At 41.2% G+C, this 26,128-nt stretch overlaps 1 protein-coding gene across 1 annotated transcript in view; it reads left to right on the top strand.

The window, feature by feature from the left end:
• Positions 1–26,125, top strand: part of apbb2a (amyloid beta (A4) precursor protein-binding, family B, member 2a) — a 37,404-nt gene extending 11,279 nt beyond the window's left edge. The window contains exons 9-14 of the mRNA XM_082504121.1: positions 16,402–16,516; positions 19,164–19,239; positions 25,074–25,154; positions 25,240–25,355; positions 25,432–25,614; positions 25,764–26,125. Of these exons, the coding sequence (XP_082360247.1) occupies positions 16,402–16,516; positions 19,164–19,239; positions 25,074–25,154; positions 25,240–25,355; positions 25,432–25,614; positions 25,764–25,940 (748 nt within the window). The 3' untranslated portion in view covers positions 25,941–26,125. The remainder of the gene's footprint in view (positions 1–16,401; positions 16,517–19,163; positions 19,240–25,073; positions 25,155–25,239; positions 25,356–25,431; positions 25,615–25,763) is intronic.
• The last annotated feature ends 3 nt before the right edge of the window (positions 26,126–26,128 follow it).

Here is a 26,128-nt window from a genome sequence, read left to right as displayed (position 1 = left end):
GGGACTGATGTGAAAAACTGGATAGCTTGGCCTTCAAACCAGCACAGGGTGTTAAAGCTTTTCCATGTATGCAGCAAATTGTTTTACAGCAACCTGCATTGCAGTTTGTGCGTGTGCAATTGTATCTGAGATTATTTTGCCACAGGTTGGAATTTTTGCTCTGTTAGTCCTGCCACTAGAGTGCACTGTAATCAAAGCCTGCTCATGGAGAGAAGCTTGCAGCTGAATCCTCAAAAGTATATGTGAGCACCCCTGCTCCTGTGGACTGAGATGATCATTTTCTCCCGGGTTGATTATTTTAAACAGTGCCTGTTAAACAGCATTAGTAGAAAAATGAAAAACTTGGTTGTTTGTTTTACAGCTGTGATTTTTATTTATTCTTGTAGGAGTGTGCTTTTTCTGTCACTACTGAGTGATTAATATTTTTGCATTTGTTAATTTGCTCAGTTATTTTGTGACAGTCTTGGAGTGATACTGTGATCCTGTGAAGCGTTGGCGAGATGTTGCTGACGTCAGCTTCTTCGTGTCCTGCGTTGCTTGGTTATTCTTCTTATTTTTAATGTTATGTGCTCTATCTAAAAAAAAAAAATGACTGACCCACACAAAACCCTAACATTAACCACATCTAATCCCTTTGTGGTTAAACTGGAGCCAGGTCTGTATAGAAGCAACTCCTGCAGGGAGGTTTGAAAAGTCTCCATAGAGCTGAGATTGTAATAGCAAAAACTTTAGGAATAGCCAGGTTTTGGTAGTCCACTATATGTTTTGTATGATTGGCAGCTCAGTGTGCTGCCTAAGTGGTTGACTTACTTGCCTGCACACTGTGTGTGTATAAAGTCAGACTGGTAATATTGTTAACTGACTGAAGCTGGTAGGCGGTGAAAGACATGCAGAAGAGAAATGTCTTTCTTAATTATGTTTAAAAGGCCATAAATTGACAGGGAAAGAGGAGGAGGCAGAGGTGAAAGATAAAGGCTGTTTCTGAAAGCAAGCATAGAAGATAGCTCGCACTTTGCTCTCTCTCCATCAGCTGTCTCTTTCTTTAACCATCTATCTGTGGAATATTCCCAGTCTTGTCCCGAATGTTCGCTCTCTCGCTCTCCTTCAGCTTGATTCAATATGAATGAGTCCCCCCGTCTCGTAAGCAGGGCGGGACGATGGTAGAGGAGGGGTTAGCGCTTCGATGAAGTCATGAGGCTATATCTGGAGCACTCAGCAAGTCTGACCGCGTGCACGCCGTTCACATTTATGTGTATGCATGCGGACTTGAACTGATGAAGTCATAGGTCTAAATCCGGAGCGCTCTGTTTGTGTGTGATGGTGAATGAGTGGGTGTGCATGTGTTTTCCCCCACTTTTCCCATCCCATCTTTCTGTCTGTGCTATTTCCACTCTTTGTCTCCAGCGCTCTTTCTGCCTCCCTCCTGTGCCATTGGCTGCACAGCTTTGCCTCTTCTTCTTCTTCTTCTTCTTCTTCTTTCTGACTCTCTTTCTTTGTCCTGCCACTGCACTTTAGTGGGGTTGAAGCCCCCTCTTTTTTCCCAGTTTCACTCAGACAAGAGAAGGAGAGACAAAGATAGGACGAAGGCGAGAAGATACTCAAGACAAACAGTGAGAGAACGGGGAATAAAGCGCGGCACTGCTTTTGAGAGAGTGTGTCGGGAATGATCAGCGTGATGGAAAGCCAATAAGAAAGGGAGAGAGGCATGCTTCCCTGCTTGCACTTTACACAGCAGGACCTCGCAGGACACTCTCCGGACCAGGCAAGCAAAGCGAGGGAAGCCGGCTGTAGGGGAAGATAGAGAGAGAAAAGGTGTAGCGGAAAAAAGTGGAGGAGGAGTGGGAGAAGGAAGGGGGAGGGGAAGAAAAGAGGGAGAGGAGAAGGGGGAAGAAGCCCCAGAGGATTAAAAAAAAGGATAAGAAGAAAAAGAGAGGAAGCAGACAGGAAGAGATTTACCCTGGGGTACTGCTGCGAAGGGGCTGTAGCAATGTCACCGCGGCGAAGGAGCTAACGAGGCAGAGAAGTAGTTGTCGGTAACGGGTCGAGGATGCCTGCTTGTGTGAGTACTCTGATCTGTAGTTCATTCAGTCCTCTATTCCCCATCTATCTATCCATCCATCCATCCATCCATCCATCCATCCATCCACAAAGCCATCTATACACTTACAGTGACCCATTACCACCTCTCTTTCCACCTTACTATCACCCTCTCTAGCCTTTCTGATGATTTCTAACTGCTCCGTTTGTTTAAAGGACACAGCACACGTCCCTTGGCCCTACTTTTTCTAATTAGCTTTCCCTTGATTTTTTCACTCATTTACGTCTCAGCTTCCTGCTGTGTGTTTGACTTCAAGCTGTGTACCTTGTCCCTCTGACTCTCTCTCTCTCTCTGGCTTGCCAGCAGGTGTAGGGATGCAGGCTGTTGGCAGCAGGTTTGCAGCCAGAGTCACTGAGACAAGAGCAAGACATTCATTCAGGGAGTCAGATGAGAAAGAAAAGGCATAAGAGCAAAAGAGAAAAGAAAAAGATGAAGTAGGCAAAGGAGGGATGAGAAAGACAGGATTAACGGGTTTGGATATGCTGCAGGGATTTTTTAAAGTGTCTGTCATGGCTGTTTGGAGCTGTTTGATATGTGTGTGTATGGGTGTGTAGGCTTGTGTGTGTGTATTCTGCAGACATATACATCATGAGCTTAAACCTTAATTAGTTTAAATACCTAGGTGTGTGTGTGTGTGTGTGTGTGTGTGTGTGTGTGTGTGTGTGCATAGCAGAAGCTACTATATGCATACAGGGAATTTCCCTTTCTCTCTCCTAGCAGAGGATGAGGAGGAGAAAGCGGGAAGAGGGATGAGCAGGGAAGCACTAAGCGCAGAACAAAAAGCCACAGAGAAATGATTTATGGCATCAGAGAGGCCCTGTCTTCTTGTTTTCGTGTCTTTGGCATGTGACACTTGTTAGGATTGAGACAACGCCGTTGAAAACCCAATAATGTACGTTTTTAATAGTATCTTTGCGCCAGCCTGCTGTCTATGTCCCTTTTTCTACTATTTAAATGAACTAATGTTACCTGTTTTCACTAATGGCTCAACGGCAGATGCTCGAGTTCACACCCACACACACAAGCAGAAACATATCATACCAACACACTCCAACAAATGCACACTGATTCCACATTTCATTCATATTCATTAGTGGGGAGCAGTGAGACCCTGCTCGCCTATTCCCTCCAGCGCTCGCTTATTTCCCCCCACTGCTTGACCTTCTATGGACAGGCATGGCATAGAGAAGAGAAGAGAGCCCGTGTATCATAAATGTTTTAATGCTGAACACACTCTTGCGTTCTCCTCCATTTATGTCAGTGAAATGAGTTTGCATGTGCGTGTTTGACTTTTCATATCCGCTCTTCGAGCTGTTTCAGTCATGATGCCCCAGTGTAACCACAGCCTGTTTGCTGATGTCAAGGCCTTTGTGGCTTTAATTAACATGCAAGACCCCACTGATGGCCCACAGGGACAGAGCCCGAACACCTAGACCCACTCGATAGACGCCAGAGTGATTGATGACCTTTCCTCCCCAGTCCTGCACCGATTTGAGCCCTATGCCTACGTCTTTCTTTCCCGGCAAGTCATCGCTCCTCTGCGTCAGCTCCTTCCATTTACCCACAATCCATCACTCCCACTTCTCCGCACACATACACGCAGCCCTTGTCAGGATGTGTCCACCCAGCAACCCAGAAACCCTCATTCTCCAAAGGGTCATTATGATGTTGTGTCCCCTCATCTCTCTCCAACCCACAGTCCAATGTCTCACACACACACACAGACACACACATGCATTCACACAGACAGAGAATTACAAACAATAAGCTTTGCAAAAAAAAGCTTCCTTCTTTCTCTCTCAGTTTGCTTTTTCACTCTCTGTCTTACATTAGCATTGTTAGGCACACCTGCTGTAATCCTTGTCTTCCTGACAGATTACTCCTCCCGTTCCCCCTATAGATTCCCTCCCTGGCCCCGCCAGCCAATAAATCTCCTCACAGATAAAACTCTCCCTGGTCCTAGCCATGGTGGGCACAGATGTGAGCTGATGTTAGCTGATCATACAAGGCTGAACGCAGCGGGACCCTTGTGCAGTCAGTGTCTGCCTGTAGCTCTTCCATTTATTCAGACTACAGAGACTGTTTAAGCTGAATATATTTGAATACTTTAACACTGTTTTGTTTGAGCTTTTGATTACGTTTTCAGCCGGCCTGCAGCAGACATGTCTACTATGATGACTATATCAGGTGGTAAATTAACCTCCTGTCATTTATTTTCAAAGTTTACACATTTAACGTTTCTTAGAAATATTACCTCAGCTCCCTCTACTCACAAAAACTCAAAGAAATGATTTAAAACCTCTAATTGGTAAACATGTTCGTGGTCCACTTGATTTGATAACAGCACTAAGCTGAACATTAAATGGATAATTGGTCGGCTCTGAAAGCTCAGAGTCTGTTTCCCTTGTTGCTTGTGTGGACTTTTACAAGCCAACTATAAAGGAACCCTAATCAAGTATAGTTTTAATTGCTCTGAAAATCTAACAGCATTTAATTGTACAGCTCAAATAATTCAGTGGGTATGTAATTAACGATTCTTTTCATTATGAATGAAAAATGATTATTATTTTCTAAAATGCATCTTTTTTATCTACAAAGTGCCAGTAAAACGCTGGAAAGTGTTCTTTATGCTCACAGTGACATCTTCAGATGTCTACCAATAATGCATACCCAAAAAATCAAACAAACTTTAATATTATATGAAACTATTTCAGATGGACTTTCTAATCATTTCAATTATATCTTCTATTAGGCCTTTTAGTTAAATTACAACAAATATAGCATTAGTAGTGTCTAACATCACAACTGCTATTGATAAAAGCATCCAGGTGATTTTTTGTTTTTCCTAGGGAGAGAATATCGATCATTCTCCCTACTGAGCTTCTTGTTGTTTGCAGTGGTGATGGACAGGCTGACAGCTACCCAACGCAATGGACAGTACACAAGAGAGGTAGAGAAAAGTGTAGACAGAGTGGAGTGGGCGGAGATGAGTGTAACGGGTGACTTGTGACAGAAGGATAGCAGTAAAAGGGAAAGAGAAAGCGAGACCTGCTATAATGTATGGTTTGGAGACGATGGCACAAAAAAAGGCAGGAGGTGGAGCTGGAGGTGTTAAAGTGTTTATTGGGAGTGACCAGAATGGACATGGATTAGTAATTCAATTTATCAGATGGACAGCTTAGGTTGGCCAAACCTAAATATGGAGCTGGCAGGCAGGAGGAAACGAGGAAGACCACAGAGAAGATTGATGGATGTAGTGAAAAAGAACGCACAGAGGGCTGATGTAACAGAGGAGGATGCGAGGGGTAGGGTGAGATGGAGGCAGATGATCCACTGTGGCGACCCCTAAAGGGAACAGCCAACAGAAGAAGAAGAACAAGAAGAACTACCACTCTGTATTTTTTCGCTGGTTTTGCCTGCCCCACCTGCAGTGGCTCTATGCCCCACCAGTGGGGCCCATGCCACAGTTTGAGAACCAATGATTTAAAGAGCTAGGTCTCAGATATTTCTGCCTGCAGCTAAAAAAGATGGGAATGAAATAGTGATGATCCGTTCTTTAAAAAAAAAAAAAAATCCACTTGAAAAATTCAACAGCAGCAACATTTCTTTAAAGCTGAACACAGCATCCTGTATCTTTAAAACAACTATCTGCATTGTGTTTGCTCCATTGAGGAATTCAGCAAATCCAGTGTACTCCAGTTTACTATATCGCATGTGCAGGAAATGTAGTGATTTATGGCACATGCAGCTAATTAGGTTACATGCAAATGATCCAAACGGCACAGTAACTCCACTCCACTAGTCACCGAATCCCTGCGCTCTCTCCCACACTTTGTGACACATGTTGGTAGGGTACATGAAGAGGGGCGTCTCACTGATGTGACATCTCACTGAAGCTTTGTCGAGAATATTGCGCTCATGTACGAAAACACACGCACGCGCTCACATAGTTGCACACACCAGTGAATTGTGATGTATAAATGATCAAGAGCAGAGAGAACAGCAGGACATCATCTTTCCCCTGCTCTCTCGTCCACCCAGCATCCCTCTTTTTTCCTCCCCCCACTCATCTCTTGTTCCCCTCTCTCTCTCTGTCTGTCTGTCTGTCTCACCCACCCACCTAACTCTACTCTTAAATATGTAATGAAAAATGACGAGTGTTGACACATGGGTACTGTGTGTGCTCCCTCTGCATGTTGCCCCTCCTTCCCTCCCTCGTTTGCCTCTCTGCCTCAACGAATGCTCGGATTTGGGTCACAAAGCTGCATCAAAATAAACTGGGGTTGCGTGTTTTCCTTCCTCTCAGTATAACATTTTTTTTTTTTTTTTTGTGAAGAGAAATTGGCCTCAAATGTGTTTTGAGTTATCCTTGTGCTCAGTCATTTAAAACCATGCTGTATATAGTGCCGTATAGAGTGTATACAGGGGGGAAATGTCTGAGCTGTAATCAAGGGGGGAGAAAATGTTTATTATTTAGATGAAAAAAAAAGTCTTCCTAGAAATTACACCCCTCTGTAATCCACTCTATATGACCCAATTTAAACGCAGCTTTTTTGGATATGTGTGAGCGTGCACATATTTATCCGCCAAGGCAGAAGATGCTCAAATATTTTGAGGCGTTTGTATGCGCAGAAAGCCGTCTGAAGATCTGTGAAGTTGGCGTTCTGCGCGTAAAATATTAATAACCATTCAGATTGTCATTTGTGCATTTGTAAAATGTTTTACATGTGTTCAGATTGCTTGAGGATGAATCAAATGCAGGCGTAGCTGCTGCTGTAAACAACATCAACTGGCTGCTCAATTCGCACAGGCAGCGTCGTGCGCCGCGTTCGCTGCTTAATACACCGTAGACAAGAGTTTTATTTTTATTTCGACTTGATTTTGTCCCAGTTCTTTGCCGCCTCTGGCAATATTGGTGATAGTGTGTTCTTGTCTCTCTGCCTGTGAGTGTGTATATGTGTGCCTAGAGAAACAAGGAGTATGTGTCATGTGGTACCTCTGATGCAGAGGAGGTTGGAGGGGGGGGGACTCAAGCCCCGGGTGCTCGTTTTGCTTCTCATCTTGGTGCTGTAAACAAGTTTACGGTGTAGGATGATAATTACGTGCAGACATTTTACATTAGGCTCTAATGGCTGTGGGTCATGACTAATTCACCAGGTCGCAGAGGGGTTTACCCTGTTCAGCTGTCGCACACAGGTTTAAGTGTCGGAGTGCAACTGTGGAAGAGGTTTAAGTGATGCTGCTTTCACTTAGTTCCAAATTAGCTCAAAACATGGACTCTCTTTTGTATTTTTTATCACTTTGATGCCTGCTATTAGAAGGAGCAGTTCCACGTTTTCTGGAATAAGGAGACCGATGCTACATGTATATCAGTGTTTGCTCATCACCTCAGATATTTCAGTTTATATGCAAAAGCATATGCCAACAACATATATGAGGTAGCTACATGTCAGCAAGTCAACTTTAGTTACATTGTCCTAAATCACAGTTATGTCTTCTCCAAAGAACTGAAAGATATGATTCTGTAGGTAAGAGAAGGCAGAAAGTGCAGCGAAATCCAACATAAAGAAAAAGAATGACAAAGGAAAAGTACACAAGTAGTAACAAAAAATGTACTGGGAGCTTTAACACTTATAAGATCGAGCGTTATAAATGTTATTTTCCTCTATATTTCAGCACAAAGTTTTCTGTTAAAAACTGCTGCTATTAACCACATATTTCTAAATAAAATATCTAATGGGCCACTTCATCCAAGTCATTATGCAAAATTATATCAACTAATTATCAAAGGTGTAAATGGGCAATGATTGATTTTTTTTTTACTAATCTATACACAACTAAAAATACTGGAGATGCATGTTTTCTACAACTGGATTTTCCCATTTTTCTCATTTTGTGCGGTGAAACAAACAAATCCTGATCACAACTCATTTATCGACTCATAAATTGTGTCATGTGAAAAAGAAATTCTAAGATTTTATGTATCAAGACATAATAATAATTTATCTAGATTTATCTGGATTTTATACTAGGTTTAAAATATGGTTCCACCTCAGACGAACACATAACTTAAAACACTGTGTTGATATTTGTTTACAATTCCACACAACCGATACCTGTTCAGTTGTACCATCATGAATTTTAACATTTAACATGCTACCTGAGGCCTGTACAGTCTGAGCATGACCTCGGGGTGTGTTTCCGGGGATGCCCACTCCTGGGAAGTTTGGCAGCTGTCTTGAATGTTTTCCACTTGTGAAAATTCTTTTTTACTGTAGAATTATGGAAAATCTACAGTTAAATTGTTCAGAAAAGTCCTTATAACCCTGCCCAGACTGATGGGCGGCAACAGTTTCTCTAAGATCGCTGCTGATTTCTCTGTTTCTTGGCATTTTATTAACCAACACAACAAACTTCCAAAACATCTGCTTTTATAAAGGTGCTCAGACCTCCTTACGATCAGTTAATCAGAGGTATTTGATTCACCCTGTTAGTTTCTATGCGCACAGTAACGGTATACTATAATATGTCATTTATCATTGTTCATCCAGACGCATAAAATCTTAGAATCAAAAGAGGATGTACTTCCCTTTTTACGTGACTGTGACTATTTAAAACACCGGACGGACACGAGGACTACAAAACTGATGACACACAACAAATAAACAGCAGCCTCTGCCATCAGTAAATGGCAGTCAACAAGGCGAATATCAGCCAATGCTGATGTTCTGTTGATAAGTCGGTGCAGTAAATACCTGACTGCGCACCACAACACAGCATCAATACTGCAATAAAACTAAGCTAATTACTGTCAGCAGCTCAGTACAGTCCTATTTGTAAAGGCTTTGTAAAGTGTGCACTTTGTGCCTCATGTATCTGGTTTTTATCTTTGATTTTTATGCCCTTTTTTATCACCATATTCTGCATTCCATTACAATAAACTACAATTTACTGCCGTGATGAGCCACATTTGCTGTTTTTTGCAAACACAATTATCGACACTCAGGGGTCCAATTTAAAAAAACAAAAAAAACAAAACAGCTTTTGTGCTGGAAAGTTAACTGAGTTTTGACTAACATGTGCAGATTATAATTGTCTGTAAGCAGCTTAGAATGGCTATGAAAGCATTTGTAGACCAGTAAACAGAACTGTTATCTCTAAATTTGTCTTCCAGTATTAACATCAATTTTTTTATGGAAGTCGAGAATTTGCACTGATAAAATTAGTCAGGTTTAATTGTGCATTTCCTTACTGTGGATGATTTTATCTTGCATCAGATTTTCAAGTAAGCTAGCAAACAAAGAGACTCACTCAACAGTTCAAAAAAAGTAGAATAATTGGAAGGAAACTGTTTCCAAATATCAATATACCTGACAGCTCTTTTGTTATTCTCTTTGCAGCATGATGAAAGGGCAATCCTCTAAATCGCTTTCTAGCTGTTGTTTCAGTGTCGCACATCTGTCACAGTTCGGGGCTGAAAATGGATCAGATCCACGTCTGCTTTGGACTCCAGCCAACGTCACAACAGTATCAATAATAAAAGGAAGTTTTTCTGTTGCAGTCAATAGGAAGAGTAACACAACACATGCATACGACGCACACACCTGGTCCTCGGTGTGGACCTTGGCTCTCGGTGGACTTTTTTGCTGACAGGAGCGCCCAGACGTTTCAAATCAGCATTTGGCTTTGCAATTAGCATATGTAAGTGCATTAGCATAGCGGCCAGCAGTATGCAGACACTCTGCAAAGCCGTTTGATAATTGAAGTCTGTGTGATGCCACGGTGCTCTGTGCGTTAGGGTTAGTGTGTGTGTGTGCGTGTGTGTGTGTGTGTGCGTGTGTGTGTGTGTGTGTGTGTGTGTGACAGATGGTTTGGAGGAGACATGAGTCTCTACTGAGCGATACTGGAAGCTACAGAGCAGAAGAAAGAGCTGCAGAGCTGGTCGGGGACTAGTTACATGTGTGCTGTTTTGACTGCCTCTTAAACAGCCTCTTTTACTGCACCAGTATTGGGACAGTTTAGCTTTATTACACCATTCCTGCAACAGAAGATGCATTGTGAAGCTGCTTACTGTAAAGTTTTCAAAACTACTTAAATTTAAATAATATCCTGCTGTCAGCAAAATTATCGAGCATTTTGATTGCTGTTTGACGAAAAATCTAAAGAAATTATTCTCCCAGCCCCACTTTTGAAAGAAGTTATTGCTAATTTACCTTCAATACTTGATTTACTGTATGTGTGTGTGTGTGTAGATAACAAAGACTGTGGATGTGCACATTTCTATTTGAAATCTTTCTCTTGCTTCCTGTGTCCTGTTGCGCCATCCTTACTCCTCACTTGTGTGTGTGTATGTGTACAAAACCACAAACTTTGCAAAGTCACATTAAATGTACTCATTAGCATAAATAAATAAATATGGTTAATGACATGTATGGCTTTTACACTTCCAATTAATAACCATATTGACTGCAAATTCTATACCCATTATAAATGTATCCTAAGACACGAGTTGTACATCCACCCTCTGGAACTAGATCTAGACTGTTGTGGATTATACATTTTTGATCCAACTTTTTTCCCCTTACATTTTTAATCAGAATCTTATAAAATGGAGATATGATCCCAGTATTAATATGACAAACCTAAGCCATGTTTAGGCATGCCAGGATGGGATTCTCCTTCGGCTGTAGACTAGTACTACACATCGTGCTCTTAGAACCATGATGGAGGTGACAGTTGTCATCTCTGCAGACACTGACAGTTCTTTGTGACGTTCTCAAACCCAGTTCAGCGCACATCTGCAGCCGTGACCTCATTTATTCTCGGAGTCTTACACATCGTCTTCAGCCGAGGCTGCCTCGCAGCCATCAGGATCAAAGAGCGATTGGTAGTAGTGAGTCAGTCATCCTTTACTGAGCTCTGGAGGTGTGTGCGGCACAGAGAGAGAGAAAAAAAGAACGCACGAGTGGTGGGAGGCTTGCTTTAACTCATCTTTCTGCTTTGGTGCTTTCACACCTTTCATCTCGTACCTCTTTTTTACCTATTTTTTTCCCCTTTCCACCTCCTCCTTCACCACCCAGCCCTATTTCCATTCCTCTCTTCTCCACTCCCACTTTCATTTTGACTTTCTGGCCAATAACTCTCCTCTCTTGAGATCTTACCTCTCTATCCTCTTCCTTAACTTTTCCCTCTAAAATGCCCTCCGACGTCCATGAAATCTGTGTGTCATTCAGTTAAAAGCAACAATCCTCATCCTTTTCCTTTTTACAAGATAAATGGATAGATTGAGTCATCTTTTACCACTTACCTGCATCTGGGTTGCAGGGCCAAAAGTCTAATCATGCCCAAACCCCCTGTATGTCCTAGTTCTATCCTGGGGTCTCCTCTAAGTTCGACATGTTTGAAACACCTGAGCTTTCGATGTGGAGTAGTTGTTAAGTTCCTACCAAATGACTGAGCTTCGAACCAAGAAGCCCTTTGGAGGAAACTCATTTTTGCTGCTTGAATCCACAATCTTATTATTTTTTTGGTCACTACCCAGATATTTTGGCCTCGCCCAACTCTGTCTTCACCACTACTGACAAGTTAAACATCCTCATTAAATAGTGAACTGCATATTCCTAACTTGTGATTAAAATTTAAGGCAGAACTCATGATTTAACAGCTGAGAACCATGTCCTTAGACTTGGAGGTGGTAATTCCGGGGACTGGGTTCCAGTTAAAGTCAGTTGCATCTGCTTCTGGCTCACTTAAACTAGCTTTAGAAACTCGCACAGTGTTGGAGGAAAGCCAAGTTCACATGTTAGTTGTCTCTGTTTGTCATACAGTTTAACAGATGTGTAATTTAAAACTAGTGCTGTGATTACAGCTTACAAAGGTTACCAAAAGTCACCTGCCAAACTCAAAAACACCCACTGTGGGTCAGTGGCTTTACTGACATTTTCAATGAGTGACTGTAGAACTGAGACACCCGAAACACTTAAGTTACATCAGAAAATGTCATCTTTTCCTCTTTAAAAAACAACACATGCAACTGTTAAAAATGCAGCTGAGTGTTAATGAAATGACACCGCAGGAAGAAAAATGTAGCCAAGTTATCCTCAGACTGGCTGTAAAAGTCTAAATATATGTGGTGTGATCGTGACAGTACTGTAGGTTTTGTTAATGTGAGACTCTATTTGGCTTTTCATGTAGTTTTTTCATCAGTAATAAAACACTTGTAACTAGTTGAGACTGACACATGAATTAGTTCTGGCGCGAGAACAACAGGCTTTCATTTTTGAAGTAAATGGAGAGCAGTCACTTTTGGGCCATTCAGAATTTCTGACTCTGAAATGCAATTCCAAAGTGACAGACAGCGAATAAAGCAGGGAGCCTGAATTTGAAATGGAACAGAAGGCCGTAGAATCCGAGATAATGGGAACAGGGTGAGGAAAAAAATCATGAATGAAATTCAAACACAATGAGAAAGCAATGCATTTTAAAACGTGTGCAGATGCATTTACATGTGGTGAGTTAGAGCTTTTAGGTAGTTTCTACAAGTGTTGATTTAGTCTCCATGTGTCTCTACTTGTGTGTGTGTGTGTGTGTGTGTGTGTGTGTGTGTGTGTGTGTGTGTGTGTGTGTGTGTTAGTAGGTCTGCATGAATAAAGGCTGTTTGGAGATCAGCAGCAGTTCTGATGCTCTGACAATGAAGATAGGATTCCTGTTTGAAATAATCTACCAGCTGTTCTACCCTCCACACACACACACACACACACACACACACACACACACACACACACACACACACACACACACACACACACCACACACACACACACGCACAGCTTCTTACAAAGTGGATCATCAAAGAATCAAAGGCAGTCAATGTTTGAATTAGCCCTCTGTTCTTCATTCAGCCTGTGCCTCTTTGTAGTGTTTCTGATAGTAGAGCATCACAGCCTATATTGCGTGCAGCTGTGATGAGTTACGCTCTCGATGTGAATCATTCTATGTTGCATGTTTTGTTTTGGGGGTTTTTTGTGAGGTGGATGTCTCCTGGTGTGGAAGAAAAAGTGAGTGAAAGAGTGAGAGATGGAGACGGCTCAGGGAAGTGAAAGCAAGATTAAAGAGCAGAAGCAAAGAGCCGAATGAAAGACACTGGGAGAAGGAAAAGGTAGAGGGAAATGGGGTAGGGTGGGTTCACGCGCCTGTGTGTGTGTGTGTGTGTGTGTGTGTGTGTGTGTGGTACGCAAGTATGCAGCCACAAGAAAGGTTTCCTGCGATATAATGTTGCAGAATGCTAATCCGCTGAAATGAAAAGTACACACATACATCACCTAACGGGAAGGCGGTGACTGAAGCGAAAGAACATTGTCTCTGTTTTTGACTCTGTATGTTTTGTGTATTAACGCTGCTGTTGTGTCTTTGCCTTCCCTATCCTCACCATCATTTTCACTTTGCTTTTTTGTTGGTTTTCATCTTCTCCCATAATATAACTTTCCCATCCCACCACTCTTATGTGTCTTTTTATGTCCCACACTCTTCCTTTAACACATTTATTCTTATTCCTTATGTTATGTTTCCTTTACAACCATCACCTTTATTTTCTTTCTTTCTATTTTCAACCACCATCTCTTCAACAACCCCTCTTGCCCTCCTTCTGCCTCCTTCTGCTTCCGGGGACACAGAGAAAGGTAACTGCTCTTTGTGCCGTGCTCACGTGCGATCTTGCTCTTCAGCTGTTTTCTGTAATCGTTGTGTCAGGGCTCCCGCCCTTGTGTGCGATCACATTTGTCACTTCAGGCTTCAAATCAGTGGCTTTGCTTCGCCTAGAGTCACTGTTGCTCTTTACAAGAGTGCAGGACCGACTACTGAAAGTCTAAATCACTGGTGTCAAATCGTCAGCGAGCCAGACTGGCCACGGGCTGTTTCCTATTAAGAGTTGCATGCTGTTTTATAGCATTGTGATCCCTGAGAGAGGATACAGAAGTCATAAAAGAACCATTTGTAGTATGCGAAGCAAGGCCACTCATGCTGCTTTGGTGACGCACTGCTCAGATGTCCCAGAATGAAGTGTACTGGACACCAAACACACACACACACTCAGTCACACATCATATTGCACTTTCCTTTGTGGCCACAATCAGAGAGCATTATCGACTTACAGTGTGTGAGCACACAATTAAGCAGAAGAGACGGGCCAGATAATGGACTCATAAACACAAAGAGCCTGCTGTGATAAATGGCAGTGTTTGGCGTATTTCTGTTTGTGCCTGTGGTTATTCTGAAGTGTTCAATGTATGTGTGTGCATCTGGTGACACTGCCATCTGTTTTGGCTTCACTCTGTATTCACCGATTACTCATTTGTTTCTGTTCTAGCTGGAAACACATCCTCCTACCTTTTGTTCCTCCGCTTGTCTCACCTGTTAATGGGGAAGAGATGTGTCTTTCATCTTGTCTGTGCGCGTATGTGTGTATGTAGCATTTCCCACATGTGGCTGGTTTTCATCTGCCACCCACACTGAATAAAGTTTCTTTCTTAGCCGAGTTTCCTCCCTCAATATCACCCTCATACTCCTCATTTTACGCTGCAGTGTGACACCACTGAGAAGCTCTTGCCATGAAGTTTCTTCAAGGACACGCACGCACGCACGCACGCACACACACACACACACACACACACACACACACACACACACACACACACACACACACACACACGTCTGCCTAAATATTTGCATAAGCCCAAGTGTTTGTCATTTTATCCAATATTGGCAACTGCCACCTCCAGTTCAGTTCAATATGAACCATAGACTGTATATAAAAGATGGACATATTCACAGCAAGCTATTTGCTTGTCACCATCTTGGTTGTTAGACATTATAAGCAGGGTGTGGATATGACCAGCAAAGCTGTGGACACTGCATGTGCATTTGGTAGCAACTAGTCAATCGCAAGGTAGCCACACCGCAATGGTTTAGCATCAATTTAACACTTAGTTGAGTAATAATTTACAGAAATCATATTATACTATACTAAATTAGACTTGAATGACATCATAAATTCATCAAAAGCATGTTTACTGAGGTAATACATTAAGAAAAATGAGTCGTAATCTGCAAAAGAATGCAGATTTAAAACACTTCCTGTAATAGCTTCACTTTTCAGACCCCATAATACATGCCCATCTTTTATATACAGTTTTTGCTATGAAGAGACTGGTCCTAACGTGAATGCCTGCACAGCTCGAGGCAACATGTAAATGACGCAAATAATGAAGCTGCAGTTTGTGACTCAGCTAATTAGACACAGCCCCAAAAGAAGTTCTTAGAGAAGAGGTAAATACATCATGATGCAAAATGGGCATAATAATGTTGCTGTCATTTGTGGATTTTAGTTCTTGTGCGTGTTCTCTTTTCTAGCCCCTTTTTACATCGCTGAACAGAAGATAAAGCAAACAGGTGCAGGGAGAGGGCTGGACAGGTCCAAGGACAAGCATCACCTCCTAACAACACAGAAGAGGGAAAAGATGTAAAACCCAGTTCAGTAAAAAGCTGTTGTTACAAAGGAGAGAAAACAATTGGTTGAAACACTGTGTTAGATGTCGCAAGTAATCCAAATATATTCACACTGTAGATGAGGATAAAATTGAACCCAAGAAACAACAAAACAAAAACGGCTAAAGGAACAGTAATATACAAATTAGCGATCATGAATCCATATTGTCCCTGAGCTAAGTGGCTGCAGGGGGATGTATGAAGCCCTTAAAGAGTGTTTGATCACAATATTCAACAATTTTCAAACATGGATCTCCAAGGAATAATACCAGGCGCCTTTGAGCAGAAAAATATCATCTATTTGATAAAAATCCATCTTGCAGGAGCTATTAAGTGCATTAAACCTAAGTGGATAAAACCTTACTCTCCTGCATACAAATATCTGGAATTAAGACACGTTAGACTGAAATATCACTGCAGCAAAAATGTAAATAAACGAAAAGATGGAATCATATTGAAATTAATTCAGTGATTCAGCATCCCACGGCTTATTTCTTTTCCCTAATGGCTTTGTTGCTCACCTCAAGATATGTGCCTCAATTTTCTGGATGCTCCTTCCTTTTTCATTTCATTATCTTGTCCCACTTTTTTTTAAGTTGTCCTTTGTCTTCTAATCATAAATGTTAGAGAGCATCTGTAAAAAAGCTTAAAAGATTTTTAAATACTGTCCCTTTAACAAGAGTTTGGTTCAACTGCTTTTAGGGTGCCTTGAGATAAACTTTGAGTGTCACATCTGCATGTGTCTTCTGTCTGTGCTTCAGGGATTTCGCCTATGTGGCCAGAGACAAAAACACACGGGTGCTGAAGTGCCACGTGTTCCGATGTGATACCCCTGCCGCAGCCATCGCCACAAGTCTCCACGAAATCTGTTCCAAGGTTTGTATCATAACCTCTCCTGCCTCCTTATCTCCTGCTCTGAAACAAGCTAGGAAGTTTTAATCAGCTCAGATGTTATAAAGGGGGGGGGGGGTCATTATAACAACCCTGTATCTTAGATGATATTCGCACATGCGTGTTCCAGTGCCCTGATAAGATTTCTGATTTCTCTTCCCGAGAAGTAGGGCTGTGAGGAGAGATAGCAGAAAGCCTTTACAGCGAGATGATAAGATTGCAGTTGCAGAGTATGTGCAGTGCTAGTTTTCAATATATGTCCCTAAAGTGTGGGATGGGAATGGACATTTTTTTATGGACATTTTGGTCCATAAAAGAGTGATAAATACCTCAGCTATTCCTAATCAAAACCCAACATAAGTTCTGCTCTTAGCCTACTCCATGGATGCTAATGTTTACATGTACAAACGCAGAAACTTAACTCATCCTCTAGAACGTGCGCTGCATGCAACCACAGTGGCCAAGGTTTGACCTGCTTGCTTGCTGCTTGTCACTATGTCAGTAAAACAAAGTAAAAAGGCCAAAAAATAAATATTAAAAAAGAACAACCTGCTGATAACTGTCACAGTCATAACTACATAAACATCCATCATCACAGAATACAGTTCTGAAACTTTATAGAGCTCTAAATTCTCTTTTTATATCATACTTTTAGCTCGGAGGGTAAATAAGTGACTCCTCATGGACGTCCGCATACCTTTCAGCTGCCAGCATAGCTGTTTCACTAACAGGGCACCACGTGCAAGTGTGTCCCAAGCCAACTAGAAAGAAGTATAATAAGAACAACTGCGCATCTGTGATGTCCAAAGGTGTCCGTGTGCTCATCCACAAGGGAGTGTATGGTTGGAGAGTTGTGTGTTATCTTGCAATGTGTACTGCAGTGTAATGCATAAAGAGCAAATACTATTTTCAACACTAACACAGCACTTTTCCTAGTCAGTGACATAGTTCACTTGTTTAGAGACTTTAGATTTCACACTGACACACACACTGACTCATAATGCTTTATGTACAAAGAGAAATCAGTGTGTCCTCAGGCCAGCGCTGACCTTGTGAAGAATGACTGTACCCGGAACAACAGATCTACTCCCTTTGAGGCACATCGACCCATTTAGAGAGAAGATTTAATTTCTTCTTATCTCGAACCCCAAACCGAAGGAAGAGTGTGCATCAGTGCATCTGGATGTGACCATGACTCTTCACACCTTTACGCCACCTATTTTAAACACAGTGGTAGTTTTCTCTTTACTGCAGGGGAAAAACTTGGTGACCTGAGCCTTGCAGCTGCGCAGCATGCTGAATGGCCCTCCTTTGTGTGTGGGTGTGTGTGTGTGAGGGTGGGAGTGAGTGTGCCTTCTTGCATGTTCCCCTGTGAGCAGAGTTGCAGACTCACCACAGACTTTGATTAATGACACCTCCAATTAATCAAGTATCTGTAGCAGGAAAAGAGTGCAGCAGCTCGAGTGCAGGGACCATGCAAAATATTCAACACTCTTTAAAGAGTGTGTCCACTGCAGCACAAGAGAAAGCAAGAAAATAGAGAGAAAAGACCATTCTTTAAGTGCAGAACTGAAGTATAATTGGGAAAGAAGTAACAGGTGATGTCACTGAGAAGACCAAAACAGCTGCTACATATAACTGATGTAAAATACTGATTTCTCCATTATGTTTTAACTTTTTTTTTTTCCAAAATCAATATGCTGCACTGTTATTTGAAGTGACATCTTTCATTGCAATCAAATGAGCACTGCAGTCTACTTGGATTCAGTCCCACACACCCTGGCTTACCTAAATATTCAGAATAGTGCACCAACTATAAGGCTGAAAATAGTCCTTTGCAAATAGCATTCTTACTCCTTTTGCTAAAAAATTTGGCTGCTTCATTGTTTTATGAGATTTTTTTTACCTTTTGAAGGACATGAAACTGCTTATTTGTAGCCTGTTTTTAAGGAGTGCATTGTCAGCACAGACTGTATATAAAAGAAGGACGTTGCAAAGGTGAAGCTAATGCATTTTTAAAATCTTTCAAATAGTCAAAGTTTTACTTGCTTTATGAGCTTAGTGAAACTATTCTCATTTAATTTGTGGTCTCAGCTGGTGGTTTCAAATTTATTTGTCACAGCATGATGTTCATTTTATGGTTTATGATCACATTTAGAATAAAAAATAAATATGATTTAGGGAGTGGTTACCTTCTGATTGACTGTTAGCTACAATATGAGTAAGAAATGCTTCTTATCTTTTTCCATTGAGATCATCCCTTTGCTTTTGATGTTAACAAGTCTTCACAAACTGATCGGCAAAAACATGATGGTTACAACTATCTTTATTATACAGTCTTTAGTAGAAACACTTATTTACTGCTAGTACTAACTAATACCCAGTCTGTTACTGGTGTGTTTTAGCTGTAAATCTTTGATAAAAATAGATTTGTCAGATGATCTAGTCTTATTAATATTTATCACTCCTGTCCCTGTTTTAAAACCAAACCTTTTTCATCACTTTCCTCCATTTTTTTTTTTTTGCAGTCCTCTTGTGTTCCCTTTTTTCAAATTCCTCTTTTTTCCTTTGCACTCTGTTCCTCTCACCCTGTTTTCACCCAAACACTCTTCAATTTTTCTCTCCTCGTTAGATCATGGCTGAGAGGAAAAGTGCCAAGGCTGCAGCTGGCAGCTCCTCCCAGAACGGCTCCGACGTACCCATGCAAGGTACATGCATGCACAGTCATGTGTTTATCACTTCAGAGGACATTAGAAAAAAGAATTAGGGTAACTATAACCATAATGCCAAGAACTTCAACATAAGCATTACATGATAAGGATTTTTTTATCCTTAGAAGAGAGAAAAAAAAGTAACTTCATGTAACTCTCTAAGGAGATTTATGTGCATTTGGAATTGTAAGCTTATCATTTCTCTTATAGCATTTATCCAAATCTGAAACCACGTATATGCTTCTTAAAAAATGGCCTCACTGCCTGAGAATCAGCTGTGAACATTTGTTAAAAGAAAAGACAGCAGTGTTAGGTTCACTTACATTCACATAACGCTGACACCAGAATAACTCCTCGCCATAAACTCCTCACTCAACAGAGCTTTATCCTCACAATAATTCTATTCACTGTTTTCCATTTCACTAATTCCCACTGCTTGTTCCTTTTAGTCCCAAATAATTATAGGAAGACAGCAGAAAAAGCCACGACACAATTCATCCTTTGCTATAACTTCAGCTGCCATGCGTATCTGCTGAGCATGATGGTTGGGGGGGATGCTCTGACATCAGAATATAAAAGAACTATATCGGCTCTTCACTCGCAGAGGCAGTCGACCTCATTAAAACCCAATTAGTGTTTCTTTGAGGCGAGGCCTGGTACTCCACAGCTCCCATCCCAAACCCAGGATCAAAGAACTTCATGGTGGAGGATCCCTCACATCTTTTGTAGCTGTAACTTGCGTGAACTCATAGATTGAACTCATACACTTTTCATTAAAAATGTTGGTACAGTGTAAGGTGTTGCCCTTGAAATGGATAGAACGGCCTGTTAGCTTGAAAACTTGGCTGGGTTTTTATTTTTCCTTCTGTGTGTGGAACAGTTTTCGCCTGGATTAGATCTCTTTTTTGGGTAGCTGTTAGCGCATAATCCTGTGTTGGGACACAATTGAGGAGATTAGCACCAAATGATTTGGGATGAGCACCAGCACTAGGATAATCGCATCGGTGTTGTCATCGGATCAGGCCTGTCTGAGCTCTGCTTTAAAACAGAATTAATGTAAGAAAACTCTTTCACAATTCATTGTTCGTGTAAGTACAGTTCGGAAAGCTTTAGCGCCCTGAAAAGGTGAGACAACGTAAGCGCATGTAAATCTATATGCTCAGATTTCTGAATTACTACCTTCCCATGTTATCTGATTCCTATTGCAATTAAGTTGCTTGTGTCCATGATGTCACTGTTGGCTTTGGCTTCAGGTGCAAGAGCGCTCAACTCTGAACACATCGATTTGGCTTAGTGTGGTCACATGTAACCAAAGGCCATTAAAACACTATTTTTTTTATTGTTACTATACTGTGCAAAACGTCAGAGTCAGCACTCATTTCTTTATGTTGCTTCGAAGTAGCCAGTAGTGGCTTTTTTGTAGTTTTTTTAAAGCAGCAGTAGATCTCCAGGTTTTTGTGAAGGTTTTCTTTGAACATTGACTGCTTTTTCCCTCATTTTCAGAGGAATGTTTTTGTTTATTGAATCATTCAAGTATAAACTATAAACATAAAATACAACAAACTCCATGGGTGAACCAGTGTTGCTTCTACATATAAAGAACCAATTTTAAATGATATCTTTAGGCACTTTGTTTCTAGCAGCCTGTCACAAAAGTTCCTAATATTAGGGCTGCTCGATTATGGCAAAAATGATAATCACGATTATTTTCACTGAAATTGAGATCTCGATTATTTGACGATATTTATTTAACCCTTTAAGACCTACCATAGAACCAAGTCCGCCAGAGCTTATATTATATTTTTACATGTTGTAGTGCCATTTGTGGGAGCATTTCAAGTTGCTATACAACTATTATAGCCCATATTTTAATAATATGTATGCATTAAGTCCATAGTAACTACATTAATTGCAAAAAAGTGCAATAAACTACAAAAAAAAATTGAAAATCATTTTTGGTTTTTTTACATATATTTCTACTTGGAGAAATTTAAGAGGCTTATCCTTCAAAACTTTAAATACAAAAAAGTTGCAAAAAATAGTTTACAACAGGAAATTTATTTTGAGTGTCTTCATAGTTTTATTTTGGAGATACATCAATTTTTATATACTGCAGGAAAAACGAAAAAACAATCCTATGATGCAAATTTGCAAAGAAAACAGCATCAAAATAAACTATTTCCAGCAGTGCAATTCGAGTTCTAAGCATCCCAGAAACTATTCAGAAAAGTCAAACATGACCAGTATAGGCTTTTAAGGCCTACAAGTAAAAAAACTACAATTTCCGCGAAAATGACATCACTTCCGGTTTCGGGCAGGAAATGGCGGACATGTGACAGTTCGCGCTGACGTCTGTTTAACTGTGGGAAGTGTTACGAACAGCTGATCGGATCGGCAAAGCGTGTTTCTGGAATATTATGTTTTTGTTCCTGCAAGCGCTTTTTATGCAATTTTTGCAAAGCTATATGTGGAAGGAAACCGTGACCGAGGACAAGCTGATGGCATCAGATGTAAGTACAACTCCTCCGGTTTCATATGCAAAACAAATTATTGCACTAGCTTACAGGTCCAGGTTCTACGGGGATTTAAAAATAGTTATGCAAAACAGAGCGTGCTGCTGTGACCGGATCTAAAGGGTTAACAATGACTTTAAAAAATAATATAAAATAGTGTGCAACACCACTGAAGTTTTTTTTACCTCTCTTTTCAACCAACGGCAGTCACTCTCCTCTCCAAATAACTTCTGCTTAGCTTTCCGAGCTTCCCTCGGGTCCTCTTAATCAGCGGTCTCCAACCTTTTTTGCGCCATGGACGGTTTATGCCCGACAATATTTTCACGGACCGGTGTTGTGGCAAAAAGTGATTGTCTGCCAAAAACTGATTTCCGGTATTTGCCAAAAAGCGATTGCTCATATTTAAAGTGGTATAAGTAACTTGTTGGGCTATAATATGTTAAACATATGTCAAATGCATCCCTTATGGATGACATAAAGTCATCTTGAGCCACAAACAACATTCGTGTAGCAAGATACAAGCCGCAATCAGTTTTTGGCAGCGACTTTTATATAACCTTTATTTATGCAGTAAAAAAAAATCTCATTAACATTAAAAATGTATTTTGTAAGAGTAAGTTGCCCAACAGGACAGCAGAAATGGCAGCAAATATTACAATAGTTCTGTAAAAATATTTTAAGTGGGGATAAAGGACCGGATTGGTTATGATGTAAGTACAAGTTGTAAAGATACTTAAAAAACAGATAATTTTTTAATTCTTTATGTAACCCCTTTGTATCCCCTGTTCACCGAAGTCTATTTACGAACATACGTAAAGATATTACACATAAAAAATACACAGAAACACTGGAAATCAGTTTTTGGCAGACAATCACTTTTTGGCACAACACCGGCCTTTAAGGTGTCGCGGATAAATGAGGGAGGGGCCAATAATCGGCTCAGTCATTTTTAATGATCGTTGAAAGCCCAGATCGTAATCGTGATTAAAATTCGATTAATTGAGCAGCCCTAGTTCCTATTTCAGGGCGATCGTGGCTCAAGAGTTGGGTGTTTGTCTTGTAATCGGAAGGTTGCCGGTTCAAGCCCCGGCTCAGACAGTCTCGGTCGTTGTGTCCTTGGGCGAGACACTTCACCTACCGCCTACTGGTGATGGCCAGAGGGGCCGATGGCGCGATATGGCAGCCTCGCCTCTGTCAGTCTGTCCCAGGGCAGCTGTGGCTACAACTGTAGCTGCCTCCACCAGTGTGTGAATGTGAGAGTGAATGAATAGTGGTATTGTAAAGCGCTTTGAGGGGTCCCGAAAAAGCGCTATATAAATGCAATCCATTATTATTATTATTAATTCAGTGTTATGTATATAGCGCAACAACGCCTCAAGGAGACCACTTTATATTGTATTTTAAATACCCTAAAATAATAGAGCGAAAACCCAAGTAATCAGACAACCACTTACGAACTAGCTAGCACGTGGTGACAGTTGGAAAGATGAACTCGCTTTTAACAGGAAGAAACTTCCAGCAGAACTAGGCTCATGGAAGAGCAGCCTTCTGTTGCAAGCTATTGAGGGTGAGGGGAGGAAGACAGGACCAAATACATACTGTGGAAGAGAGCTAGAGATTAATAATAATTGATGAATAAATTCAGAGTGGTGAATAAACATGCAATAAGTGAAAAAAGGGGAATGAAGAAGAAAAACACTCAGTGGAAGACCCAACAGCCTAGACCTATTGCGGCATAACTAAGGGAGGATTCAGTGTGTCTGTCTCCTGAATCCAAACTGGGAGTTGGTTCTACAGAAGAGGGGCATGAAAGCTGAAGGGTCTGCCTCCCATTCTACATTTAAATACTCTAGGAACCACGAGTAAGCCTGCAGGCTGAGAGTGAAGTGCTCTATTGGGGTGATATACTGATGAGGTCTTTAAGAGAAGATGGGGCCTGATTATGCAAGAATTTTTATGTGAGAAGCAAATTAAATTCACACATCATTTCTTCCCATTTCTTGAGTTGAATCTGTGAAAAATGCCAAAAATAATATGGTTTGACAGGCATAAAATAGTACGTTTGCACCAACATGATTCCCAAAGAGCTATTAGCTGAAAACTTTGCATATCTTTGCATGATGTGCAGAATCTCCTTAATCATTAATAATTAAGAAACTGGACAAGTGGAGAACAAAAAAAGAAGTGACGTGTACGTGAAAATCATCTCATTAAGCGAAATATCTAGCAAAGACATGACACAGGACTGTGTAAAACACAATGCAGGCTATTTTATCCATTATTGTTGGAGCTCCTCTTGGAGATCTGATGCAATTCTGAACGTACGAGTAGTATCGTCAGATTATTGATCAGGCAATACTATGTGGAAAGTCTTTAACAATGGCATAATTTTTTAGCACGATAATGATAAAAGCACACTATCATTGCAGTAAAGGCATAACTGGAAAACACACAATGCAGCATTATCAGTCATGGAGTTGCTTCCCCAGATCATCAGTGTGGGAGCACCTTGATAGAGAACAGAACAAAAGGCAGCCAAAATCCTAAGAAGAGCTTTGAATGTCCTTTAAAAAGCCTGGATAACTATTTCTGAAGACTACTTACAGAAATTAGAAGGAATCTTCCCTAAGAGAATTCAGACTGTGTAGAAATATAAAGGTGCTCTTACCAAATATTGACTGTTAAGCCAGTTAGTATTGTACAGAGTCTGTTTTTGCCTGTTAAACTGTATTTTCATGTATGTTTTTAAATATTTTCCTTTTTCCTGGCAAAATATAAAGGAATGAGGGATGTCTCAAGGCTTTTGTACAGTACTGCACATTAAAGCCTCTGTGTGTACAAATTTAAACCCCGTACTGACAGTCAAAGAGTTTTCCATAACTTTTAAAGCTAATTACACACATTATTAGATAGATGATGCAAACATTTGTGCCAACTGAGATGCAGGTGATACAACAACATTGCGTACGACACTATTTTCTGCCTAAAGGCGATCATATAAGCAGGCAAAGCTGTGTTTTCATAGGGAAACCACTCCAGCTCGCTTAAGCTTACATGCTTCTGTGTTTTTTGTGCTCTAATCATGTGAACAGTGCCCCAGTATATTAAAATATTCAGCAGTGTTTGTTTATTTCTGCACTTTAAGCCAATTATCATGTGTGGACTACTCTTTTGAAAATTTGCTTTAGATGTTGTCACGTGATTAAATCTCTTGGGGGCTGTGTGTGTGTGTGTGTGTGTGTGTGTGTGTGTGTGTGTGTGTGTGTGTGTGTGTGTGTGAGAATGTTAAAATTTGTGTTTTTGTGTTTCTCCCTGCAGAGTTTCCCATGCCAAAGACCGAGTTGGTGCAAAAGTTTCATGTGCACTATCTGGGGATGACGTCTGTGTCTCGACCTATAGGTAAACTCAAACACCCACTGGAAGACCTCGTGTAGTAGATTCTTAGATCCTAAACTGCTGAGACTCTCCTGCGTTATGTCACCAGGTATGGACATCATAAATGGCGCCATAGACAGCCTCGTGTCCTCTACAGGCAAAGAGGACTGGACTCCTGTTATACTGAGCATCGCTGATACCACGTTGGCAGTCATCAAAGAAAAGGCAAGGGAATATTTGTTGTGAATGTACTTGTCAGGCAGAGAGCAAAGTCTAACTGTCCTCTTTCATGGCTGCGCAGGAGGAGGAAGAGGAGGTACTGGTGGAGTGTCGTGTCCGTTTTCTGTCCTTCATGGGCGTGGGACGGGATGTTCATTCATTTGCCTTCATTATGGACACTGGAAGCCAGCATTTCCAGTGTCACGTGTTCTGGTGTGAACCCAATGCAGGCAGTGTATCTGAGGCTGTCCAGGCAGCTTGTGTGGTAAGCACTAAAAATGAAGTGTAAAAGTGTATGTGTTGGATTTTGTTGCAGCTAGTTTCACATTTTTTTCTTCTTTGTTTAGCACTTTTGACATTGGTTGGAATATTTCCAACACTTCCTCACAAAAACCTTTCCCTTCTCCTTCTCAGCTTCGGTACCAGAAGTGCCTGGTAGCACGGCCGCCCTCCCAGCGTGCTGGCTCTTCCTCCTCGCCGTCTGCAGACTCAGTGACCCGGCGGGTGACCACTAGCGTGAAACGCGGCGTCCAGTCTCTCATAGACACTCTGAAACCCAAGAAACAGCCATCAGAACTCCCCCAGCAATGACCGTCACCTCTGACCACTGCACCCCTCCCCAGCCTGGAAGCCACTCACACTTTCGCCACAATAGCACTTAATCAGTACCAGCCATGGTAACCAACGATGTACATACAGTATAACAAACATCAACACAGATTAAAGGAAAGAAAAACCATTCTTGCCTGACGATTAAAAAAAAGAAAAAAAGAAAATTC

This window comes from Aulonocara stuartgranti (assembly GCF_965226115.1).
Source record: "Aulonocara stuartgranti genome assembly, chromosome: 2".
Lineage (NCBI taxonomy): Eukaryota > Metazoa > Chordata > Actinopteri > Cichliformes > Cichlidae > Aulonocara > Aulonocara stuartgranti.
Note: the sequence above shows the minus strand (reverse complement) of the source record. Positions and strands in the feature narration are given on the sequence as shown.